At 48.7% G+C, this 11,679-nt stretch overlaps 1 protein-coding gene across 1 annotated transcript in view; it reads left to right on the forward strand.

Moving 5' to 3' along the window:
- The window catches only part of CD2 (CD2 molecule), an 11,957-nt gene extending 11,606 nt beyond the window's left edge, over positions 1–351 (forward strand). Inside the window, exon 5 of the mRNA XM_010136755.1 lies at positions 143–351. Within this exon, the coding sequence (XP_010135057.1) occupies positions 143–351 (209 nt within the window). The remainder of the gene's footprint in view (positions 1–142) is intronic.
- Positions 352–11,679: the final 11,328 nt, after the last annotated feature.

Genomic DNA, 11,679 nt, shown 5'->3' on the forward strand with positions numbered 1-11,679 from the left:
GAATGTCTGAGAGTCACAGTGGCCTTCCAGGAAAGCCAATATTTGGCTTTTTCTGGTGTGAGCCAAGCACTTTTCCCCAGCTGTTCAACTTCTGCTTAGACTTGAGTACATGGCTGATTGCTGGGTCCTTTTGTTGTTGCAGATGAAGAGGAAATGATGCAGGCTCGCCAGGTGCACAGTGAAATGGTGGCACGGGAGCTCCCTCAGCCACCATGCGATCCCACCCCGAAGCAGTTGCGCGTGCAGCAGCGGCCGCTGCCACAGCCTCATGTGCAGCAGCAAGCAGGGCCACCACGGCCCAGGCCACGCACTCAGCAGCGGACTCCAAACCAGCCAAGAGATAGACCTTGAATGTCTGCCCTGGGAGGGGCAGTGGTTCCTCTGCTTCACCATTCACTGAGAAAAGAAAGTTTCCAATAGACAGGAACCCCTCCTGCCTAGCCTTGCATAACGCTTAGCTATGAAATGGCAGCTTTCGTTGCAGAAAATTAGAGAGAGCATCAAATGGAGATGAAGAGACCCAGTGGAGGAGATTCAAGGTGATGAGCATTCATCCTTGTGGCCATTTTTCTTCAAGTGTCTCCAGGTTAGGGGATGGAGCACTGAGCCTTGAAAACTGTGTCTTTCTGTGGTTCACTTGTTTTTACCACACCCTGTTGTCTTCATGCTTTTTGGATGGATTATATTGAGAAGAAGCTAAAACTCTAGTGAGACAACATGGGACTAAGGATCTTAGAGGGTTTTGTCACATATATTTCGTTTTTCCTGCCACACATTAGGACAGCTCTCTGCATCAAATATTCTCTGCAAAAATAGTTGTATGTAATTAAATGCTTGTCTGAAGTTGGAAGCATTGGTGTCATCTAACGCAGAGAAGAAAATACTGGAAGATGTGAAAGCCTTGAAGCAGCTGTGTGGGGAAAACACAAGCGGGAAAGGAATAAACTTTTCACTTTCTCTACTGTGTTTAGAATAAGAAACCACGGGCTTAAATTGCAGCAAGGGAGAGTTAGGTCAGTATTTATGGGATTATATTTGCAAATGAAGCACTGAAACAGATTTCTGGGAGAGAATCTCCAGCACTGGGGGTTTCAAAGGGCAGATGAGGCAACCATCTGTGAGGCTTCCTCACCCTGCTGAGGGCCAAGGGAACGCGCTACATGGCCTCTTCAAGGACTGTTTCAGCTCAGTTTTCTGTGACTCCTTGCTGACAAATAAAACAAAGCTTTGTCTCAGCATAGATCTGTTTGGCTATGCAGACAATTTTTTTTTATCATAGGTCTGATATCCACTAGCTCATTGAACAAGTGTTACAAACTGCCAAGCAGTCTTGTTACTAGTGGCATTGTCTGAACTGTCACGGCTTTCCATCACAGTGCCTCCTGCTGATGGTGAGGTACCATGTCCCCTGATTTTGGTGCTAAGCACCTCATGAATAAATAGGTGATGACAGAGAACTGCTGAGAGATCTCCCTCCCAAAGGGAGAGATTGGACTGCAATAACTGCACCTGCATCACCCTCTACATGCAGGACAAACACTGCTCACTCCTCTGGTCCATGGAGATGCTTCTAACTGCCTCCACGGGACAGATGAGGAGCCAAGAGAGGACAGGCCTTTTTAGACCAGTGTCTGAGTGGGTACACTGGCCTATCTGAGGTAGTGCAGGTGGAAGAGGAGAGAGCTACGAGAGCCACAGAGCTCAAGACATACAGCTAGCACGTTGGGTTATGCAGAGGAATGTTTGACTATCCTACACGTCACGGGAGATAAAAAAACCATCCCTCATTTCTCCTTAGAAACGTGACTACTTTTATCTTCTGGTACAAGGGCAGAGGAGTAACTTGTCAAGGGGAAGGAGTTCTCTGCTTCCTCCAGATCTCAGTCACTTTGCTTGAACTCTGGCAGTGGACATAGCCCTGGGAGGATCACTTGCTCTTGCCTTAGCTTTCTGCGGCTTGTTTTAGGGCTTTCACTATTTAAAGTTGCATTTGGTAAACATTTCCTGGATTATTTTGTAACATATGCTATATCCCTGTAGCAAATGAATAAAGATATGAATGGGTAGAAAGGATCTTAGTACACACCTATGCTGGTACTTCAGCATCTGGCTCTTGCTTTGGTACAAAAGAGGTAAGATAAACATTTTGGTCCCTGAGCCATGGGTAACATGGATGCAGCAGGTTTCACACCAATCCCCAGGAGGTACTGGCTGCCACCTGAGTGGTGGCTGTTGGTGGGCTCAGGTTGGTGTGGGTGAGCACAGCTGCTGTGCGCACCTACTTGCTGTGGCAGCAAGCTCTGCCTGCCCTGTGTGGCTGGAGCTTTATCAGTGCCCTCTCCAGAGCCAGCAGCTGAGCTGGGACTCCTCTGTGGTTACAGGAGCACTGGACCTTCCTAGGAGAGAGAGAGGATTACTGGGACATGAAGAGGAGGGAAGGCTCCTCCTGGGACCCCCTGCCACTGATTAGTGCTTTCTGTGTTTAACTGAGGTGCAGTGATGTTTTGGAGATGCTCCTTCCCCGTGGCTGAGACTTGGTGAGTGTCTACCACGCCTCTTAGAGACCTTCCCAGGCTTCCCACTAGCTGTTGCCTTGGGCCCTCCTCTGCCTGGTTCTGGTGCTGGTGGGGTTACACTTGCCACAGCTCCTTGCAGGGGAGCACTAGTGCATGTGTGAGCTGGTGTCAGGGTGACTTGGGCCCAGCACAGAGGTGTGTTTGCTCTTCTGGCAAGGAACTGCAGCACAAAGCTAGGTGATGTCCAGGACAGGAATGGGAGGCAAGACACTTTTCTACTCTTAGATACAAATTTGTTTCAAACCTGCCCTCAAGACTGGGCTCAAGACCACCCTGTGAACCATGGAAGCCTCTGTTGTCTCAGCGTAAAGCATGTGAAGGCTGAGCATACCCAGAAGCTGCCCTTGGATCCCCTTCCTGGGGAGTGGAGCTGCCAGCAGGCTCCCTGAGCACAGGGCAGGCCAGAGGCCACAACAGTGGGCATGAGTTAAGTGTGGAGGTGCATGTTTTAATACTGACCTCCACCCAGCTGCTGTAACCACAGGCTGAGAAAAGCACTCAGCGTCCACCAACTCACTGAGGTCTCCTCTGGGATACTAGACGCTTTTCAGCTAAACATTTCTCTCTTGCATGCTAAGAGGCTCAAAGCTAAGTAAAAAGAGCAGAATTTAGCCCTTTTGGGTGGATTTGCACCAAAACACAGTCCTTCATCAGGCAGACAAGAAAATACTACACGCATAGAGTACTCATGTGCAATGGGCATACCTATTTTTGATTGATGCCTTTTTTTTTTTTTTGATAGTCACCATTGTTTTTGTGACATCTTATGTTTCTTCCTCACGTGCTGCAATGGACGATACTCGTACAGTCCTGAGTACTACTTGGTGCCTAGTCAAAAAGCCAACAATTTTTCTGTATGTGTGTCATGAAGCTTTCAAATCTCAGGGTTTTGCACTGTAGAGGATGTTTCAGTTCTGGAAGATGAGCTGACAGCAAGACCTAAGAAATAACAGTAAGTGCTTGGCTCTGGTGATCTTGCTGATACTAACTTGCTTGGTTCTTCTTTTGTAGACACATTTACCAGTGAGCTACACAAGATGAAGCGTTTTTTCCCATTCTTCTTAAGGGGGATGAGACGAGCCATGCTCTGTAAGGACACCGCCTTGTGCTCCCTGATTGGAGAGATACAGTTTATAGTGCCCGGGTGTTAGCACGGATCAGTTTTGCTTGGTCATGTGCTGCAGAGCCAGTGCTGAGAGAATGGGAGGAAAGTGCAGCAGAGGTCTGTAGTCATGCTGTGGTCCTGCCGCACTTGCCAGTTGCGCAGGCCGAGTAGACACCCCAAAGAGCAATGGTTGGTTATACAGAAGAATCAAATCTTCTATCCCAGTCTTAATCTGTGTGATGTCAGCAGCACTTACCGCCCAGACTTGACCTTTCTAGTAAAGCAGACAAGACTTGCTTATATCTCAGCCAGGTATTGGCCAGTCCAGAGTGAGACTCTCTTGCTTCTGGCACAGGTAGTGCTGGAGCCAGCTAGGTAATTTAATTTCTAAAATAAAACTCTGAGCCTGTAAAAGGTCAAGTAGAAAACCATGACTAGTTCTAATATCTTTCTTGGGATGCTTGCCAAAATGGTGCTATGGAGAAAAGACACCAATTTCATCCTGCAACAAATTTTCAGGCTCTGATGTGGAGATAAACCCCAACTGGGACTGTGTTGCACATCAGCTCCCTTCTCCATTCTGACAGACAGGGCATCACGTCCTCAGCCTTGCTGAAGCCTTGCAAAAGGCTTAAGAAATGCTGGGTTTGCCTTTCAAACTCCTCTGTGGAGTATGCCGTGGACTACAGGCAGGAGCAGAGCTCAGCTAGGTGAGCAAGGTGCTCCACCAACGGATCCTTGCAGATGCTGGCCATGCACTGAGCAGGACAGCACGGCTGTTACCTTTGGATTCCGAAACTGGCCGACAGTCACCCTGGGCCCAGAGGGACTGAGGGGTTTTTTTCTGTGCTTTAAGTGAGAACATAAGAAGTCTGGCCTCAAACTTTTGGATAAGATCACCTTCTAGTAGATGTCAAGCTTGTGAAATAATCCTGCTGGGCAATCCTACCTCATGCTGTGGGAAGAAAGGTAACAGTTAATTGAAGGAGAGCACAGTAAGAGGCTCTGTGTCAATAAAGTGGCCTTCTGGCCCCTCCTCTCCCACCCTCATCTCAGAGGAGGGATGCCAAATCCGGCCTTCTCACTCTCTTCCCCAGCGCAGTGCCCCTTCTTTCCCTGTAGGTGGGAGTTTACAAAAGCAGGTTTTCCCATCCCTGCAGCCTGGCTGCTGCTTTGAGCCATGCATCAGCAGAGGCCATGGGAGTGCTTCCTCCCTCAGGGGTGCAGCTTTAGCCTTTATCCTTGCAGAGGGTTGCCAAAGTAGCTGCTCGAGAGGACTCTGATGCTCACCTCAAACTCCAATTCCCCTCTGCTCTGCTGCTGGAGAGGGGCAGAGCTGCAGCTTCACAGGCAGAGAGCAAAGTCACTGTCCTGGTGCAGCTGGGTCTGATTTGCCATAGCTGGGCTCCAAGCACCATCTGCCAAGAAGAAAGCCACCCCTGACATGTCTGTCCTGAAAGATCAGAAAGGAGTTGACACCGACTGCCTCCAAGCTCCCCTTTTGGAGGGAAGAATGGCAGTGAAAGTAAGAAACTGAGCAAAATTTATCACTCTCTGTGGGTTCTCCTGGCAGGGCAAAGGCAAAAAAATCCCAATGCCCCGTGTGCTTCTCTTCCCTCACAGAGCTCTCATCTGAACTGTGATTTACCCTTTGGGCAGGGGGCATGCTTTGCATGTCTTGCTGGGCCTCCTGCTTCCCCCTCCTTTTTTAATCTCAGGACCAGCTGCCTTGCTCTCACCTCCTGTGACACTTCCCCAGGCAGCACTGATGCAGCGTTACTTTCTATTCCAGCTTTCTGGGTGTTTTATTTTTCCTCTTTGAACAACACCTCAGTACTCCACCTATGCACACATCAGCCTAAGGGCAGCATTCCCACCAAGAGTGAGGAGACGAGACTTCCAAGGTGCCTCGGTGGCTTCCGAGTATGGTTCCTCTTCATCATACTCGCCCGAGGAAGTCCTGCTCCAGGTCACTTTGCTGTTGTCAGCCTTTGCCAGTGCTGTCAGGAACAATCCCTGGCTCCAAATGGATTGAAGGGAGGTACATCTCTTTGCTGTCTACAGCCATGGGAGGTGCAGAGCTGACACTGACACCCCTTTCCCCAAGTCTTGTTAGACAGGAGGTGAGCCCTATCCACCCAGACCCCATGGTGCCAGCAGACCCTGCTCTCCCTTCCTTGGCATATGCTGGTGTAACTTGCTGGTTCAAACAAAGTACATGCAGAGAGGGAAGGAGAGGGTGAAGGCAAGGGCAGACAAACAAATAAGGAAACCTTTGATTCTGCCCTCCTGGCTGTCAGCATCATCGACAATGCGGTACCGGTGCCTCTTGTGCCTTTGTTTTGGGTGATATTGTTAGACAGTTTATGCCTTCGGTGCCTCTGAAATGTAGGTTTTGAGATAACAGGAAGAGATAACACCGTAACAGAGATGCTCTCTGCATAGTAGTGCTCATTGGTTGCATTTCCCACACGCTTTCTCTGCCTACGTAACAGTAGCAGGTGAGCATTTTTGGGTTGCTGCCTGATCTCCCACATAAATACCCGCTTTCATTTCCAGCTCTTCTGGGTGGCATGGAGCAGGTGAGCGAGCACGGTGCAAAGGCAGGGAGGTGCAAGTAGAGACATGTGTGGCATGGGTGCTGCTGCCAACTGGAGAGGAGCAACTCTGAAACAAAACTTCATCCCCAAACTGCATTTCTACCCTTACCACTCCCTGGCTGAACACCAGTGAAAAGGCTGGTGCATGAGGAGAACTAACCCTTGAAGAGCCTCATGCTGAAAGGTAATGCCTGCTGGGACAGTCTGGGACCACTGCTTTTAGCAGCCGGAGTCAGACAATCCCCTCTTCCTCTGTTAAAGGCAAGGTGAGCTTTCCTGTGAAGAATGGGAATGAAATAAAGGAGTGCTTGTTTGCCAACAAGTTCCTATATAAGGGTGCCTCATCTCCAGCTTTTCTTCCACAAAACATGTGTGCACCATTTGTTTCCACGATGGGTCTTCCCAAAGCTTGCTTCAGTCTCTTCCCCATTTGGCTGGGTGCTCCAGAGCCCCCTGTGTTTGCTGGCAGGTTGACTGGAGGTTCCCGCTGGGCAAAAAGCTCACCAAGCTCTCTGTCCTGGAAAGGAGCTCTGTGCCAGAGGCCAGGGGCTGGAGAGAGCAAGCGTGGTCTGTAGGCTTGGGATTCTACTGTGATGCTCCTGTTCATACTCCTGCTGGGGACAGGGTCCTGATTTCTGCTCTTGTCTGAGAAGGGAGTACTTGTAGGTTTTGATTTACGGTGGCATCACTTTTTATTCCACTTCTACTTTCCTGGAGGTTTTACGTCTGTTAAATGTATACCATCTGAGGGAGCTGTGTCTCGAAGAAATGGCTGTACAACGCTGGGCCATATGAACAGCTGTCCAGCCCACAGGCTGTACAATGCAAGGCCAACTGCAAGGCCGGCGTGCTGGAGGCACACCAGTCACTGTAGCAGCCAAAACTTCCATTTCTGTGGGCTGCAGTGTGATTTCAGTAGCCAGGACCAGTGTGAGTGAATGGCAGAGAATGGGGTTCCTTTTGCAGGAGAAGTGCCTGTATCTCAAATCCCAAACTTGACCAGAAAAACCTCGGACACCATTTTGCTGAGCTTACAATTTCTATAGACTCTATTTTAATTTTAGCCATTTAAAAAAAGACAAGCTTAGCACAAAGCTAGCCACTGAAAAAGAGGAACCAAATAACAGGAATTTTTATAAAAAGCACCAGCAGGAAGGAAAGATGTCTGCACAGCAAGTGACTTGTGAGAGCCTTTAGGCTCTGCAGTAGAAATTAAATACTGAGTGCTGGAGGAGTGGCTGGGAATCCAAGATCTTCCAAAAGAAGGTCTGTTTAATAAGGAAACAGGGATGGGAATAAATGGTATACCCATATCAGATATCTCACCTTGCCTAGAAACTCAGGCCACACATGGGCTGCCTAGTTTCACGCTGCTGAGTACACTCACTTATCACGGTCACCCTTGTCCATTCCACCCCTCTTCCTTGGCATCCCTGGACCATAGGGATGGCTTGCCTGGGGTATGTTCTAGGGAAAAGAGGATGGATACGTGCATCTCTGAATATCGAATGTTACATGCAATAGGCCTCTCTGTTGGTGTTGGGAACATCGTATTCAGAAAATTTGTTAGCTTTAAGAAAACCATCAAATTGCAGCTCTGAAGAGCCACAGATTGTAGCCAGGGTTAGAGGGGATGTTGACAAGTGAGAAGAGGCATTTCAAGATGGCAACTGTAGAAGCAGCAGCTGTGAATCTCCATTCTCTCAAAGAATCTGTGCCAGAGAAGGACATCTGTGACAGAGAACCTGAGGCAAATGCAGGCATGATATCTTATCTAGAGATGAAAAATTGCACCACTACCGGCGGGCACCAAAGCAGATGTTTCAAGTGACTCAACATACGTATGTTCATGTTAAGCAGCAATAACCGTTGGTCCTCTCCCTCTCTTCAAGTTTTGAAGGGCACATGCTTCTGAAGCCCTGATAATAAATAGTACAGAAGAATGTTTTACAGGCCTAGATTGATCAGAAGGGAAACAAAAGCTTTGTTTCTCCAAGGTATAAAAATAAGATGCTTGCATCATTTTGAAAAAAAGTTAAACAAACCTGCTGTAGGAAGCTGAGATGAAAGAATTTATATGACAATACTTATCTGTGGGATAGCTGAGGCTTAGTCCAGCACTGCAGACTGCACTGCAGGCACAGACCCTCTGCAGGCTGAGCCTGGAGACAGGCACAGCTGCCTGGCCCTGACACAAATGGTTCATCTCTTACATGGGACCTGGCTTCTCCACACCTTCTCCCAGCTCAAAGTGTCATGCAGGTGTCTGAAGAGCAAGCAGATGGTCTCATGGGGCAGTTGTGTCTTGGAAGCAGAAGCTTGAGTGCAAATGATGTGGTTCCCAGACCGGAACCCAGTCCATAGATCTTTTCCATGTGTCTTGGCAGCTTTGGCAAGCTGGACACCAAGCTACCACCAGTTTAAGGTCAGCCTTTAGTCAGGTACAACCCAGAGTGGGCCAGGATGGATGCCCTGCCTAAAAGATACCACCAAAGATGTCCTCTGGGTGGACTTGTGTGCATGAAGTATGTTTTACACCCACAGCTGGCCTTTTCCAGTGGTCCTGGGCTCTACCTTGGGTGGTCTGTACCTTGTTTTCTCCCTTGGGAGGTGAACAGCATGGCTGGAGGAAGGGACACAAAGCTGGATGCATGCTCAGGGGTCTGCTAGCCCATTGCTGGTCAGGGAACTGATGGCTGCTTGGTCTCCCTGGAGGAGAAGGGGAATTTTTGGGCTGGCCATGCAACAATGACAATCGTTTAAGGATACTTTATTTAAGAGCAGCTCCTGTTAGCCAGCTTCTGGCACACACCTCTGGGCAGTGGAGGCAGTCTGCAGCACAGAACTACCTAGCAGCTCCTGTACAAAGCCCTGCCCCGCACCATTTGGCCCAAGTGCTTTGTTCAGCTGCACTATCAACTGTCTCCTCGGACAAGAAGGAGAGGCACCAGGTGCCCTGCCTGCAGCAGCCTGCTTGGCGCTGGTGTAGAGCACGGAGTGCACAAGAACATGTTGGTGCTGTCATCTAGTGGGACAACACGAGCACAGCCCGGCCATGGCTCTCTACTCTTTTTCCCGTGCCTTTTACTCCTCCTTTGTGCTAATTTACATCCTGACTAATAGGCCTGGGGGTGTTTTGGGGCCATAAGTCTTACTCTAGAATAGGCAGTGGAAAAGCTGTTGTTGTTACAGGCTTCATACACAGTTTTTATCAAGTTTGTGTATCACAGACTAGGCTTAAAGGGAGCTCATCCAAACTTCTGAACTCAGCTGGCCCTCACGTACCTCCCCCCAGCAGAGTGTATTTTGTGCCTGTAAAAGAGTCCAGCCCAATGCACAAATAGAATAATGATTAATTGCCCATTTAATTGTTTTGCATGCAAGGAGATCTGAATGGTCAAGGCTAGCAAGTTGAACACTTGATTTGTGTTATTTGTATTCAAAACACAGCATTAGTCACTACTTTCGGTTTGATCCCCACTACAATCAGGTTCAAGTTTTGGTTCCTCTTGCAGCTGCTCAGACTGTTCTGCCACTTACACAACACATGGCAAATCTCTCCGTCGTCTGCCTTGAATTTTCCCAGAGGGTACATTCAGATGACTTGTCTTCCGGAAGACAAAAACCCCATGTCAGAGACTCAGCATATGGGATGTGTTCAAAGCTGCGAGGCAACGGAAGGGCAGAGGTGGGAGTAGGGCCTTGCAGCTCATCTGATGCCTTTCCTGCTCTCTAATGGCTTTGTCCCGTAAGTGCCTCCTTGTTCCTCACGCAGCTGGGGAAGTGCTGGAAAATCTGATGCTGCTAATTCTGGTGGAGGAACCGGAACATGAACTTAGCCCAGACAGGGGGCAACAGGGAACTGAAAGCAGTCTTCCAAATGAGAAGCACTGGCACGTTTTGGATTTTAAAGACATAGGTATTTCTAACTATATTTTAAACAGAACTGTAGGACATCCCAGGTTAGAAGGGACCTCAGAGGTCATCTGGTCCAACCTTTCATGGGAAAGGGAGCCTAGATGGGATTATCTGACACCCCATCCAGTTGCATCTTGAAAACTTCCAGTGATGGGGACTCCACAACATCCCTGGGGAGGTTGTGCCAGGGATTGATTGTTCTCACTGTAAGAAATGTATTTCTTATATCAAGATTAAACCTTTCCCAGTGCAATTTGTACCCATTGCTCCTTGTCCTCTCCATGTGGCTCCTTGTGGTTTAGGTTGAAATCCTTCATCTTTCTATCTCTGAAACACTTCAGTTCATGTGTGATGGAAGGTAAACTTGGCTGCTATTGTGAAGGAAATACGGTTATGAATGTATGTGCCTCTGTTGGTCCCCATTCATGCTGTTCTTCTCTATCCTTCCTTCCCATCCTTCTCCTAGTCTTTTTCAGGAAAAATATTAATCTGCAGGTTACAGCTGTTTAAGTACAGTAAGTGGTTGGTTTCTAAAGGATTCCTAGCTTAATTACTCTTATTCTTTTCTGCTGTGTAAGGCACTCCTTGCCCCCGGTTAACTATTCCAGCTCATGATGTCAACTATGGAGGCTGCGGAGACAGCCTTGCATCAGTGCAATGTGATGGTGAGTAAAGGAAGGTCCTGGCAGGATTCCCATCCACACATGGGGATAATATAGAATCATAGAACCGTTTAAGTTGGAAGAGAACTTTAAAACCATCAAGTCCAATTCCAGACCAAATACTGCCAAGTCCACCACTAAACCGTGTCCCTCAGCACTGTATTTCCATGTCTTTTTAATACCTCCAAGGATGGTGACTCCACCACCTCCCTGGGCAGCCTGTTCCAGCACTTTACAACGCTTTCTGTAAAGAAATTTTTCCTAATGCCCAAACTAAACCCCTCCTGGTGCAATTTGTGGCTATTTCTTCTTGTTCTATCACTTGCTACTTGAGAGAACAGACTGACCCCTACTTTGCTACAACCTCCTTTCAGGTAGTTGTAGAGAGTGATAAGGTCTCCCCTGAGCCTCCTTTGCTCCAGGCTAAACAGCCCCAGTTCCCTCAGCTGCTCCTTACAGGGATTGTGCTCTAGACCCTTCACCAGCCTCATTGCCCTTCTCTGGACACGCTCCAGCACCTCAGTGTCCTTCTTCTTCTAGTGGAGGTCATGGAGGAGAAAAAAAAGAGCCCCAAACACATTAGCTCATAGAAGACTGGTGTTGGTGACAGCTTCCACAACGTGACTGTGCTGTTCCAAAGAGGGCAGCCGGACCAAGCCAGAAACATCACGTCAGGGTCCTCAGAGCACCAGCAGCTCTTCTTGCCCCTGTCCAGCCCAGCCCACCCTCTCGGCGGCCCAGGACCCCATTTCAGCCCCCGCCCCGTTCCTGAGGCAGGTGCCCGCTGCCCGGGGCTGCTCCCGGGGCTGCTCCCGGGG

Source organism: Buceros rhinoceros, unplaced genomic scaffold, assembly GCF_000710305.1.
Source record: "Buceros rhinoceros silvestris isolate BGI_N320 unplaced genomic scaffold, ASM71030v1 scaffold10675, whole genome shotgun sequence".
NCBI classification, from domain to species: domain Eukaryota; kingdom Metazoa; phylum Chordata; class Aves; order Bucerotiformes; family Bucerotidae; genus Buceros; species Buceros rhinoceros.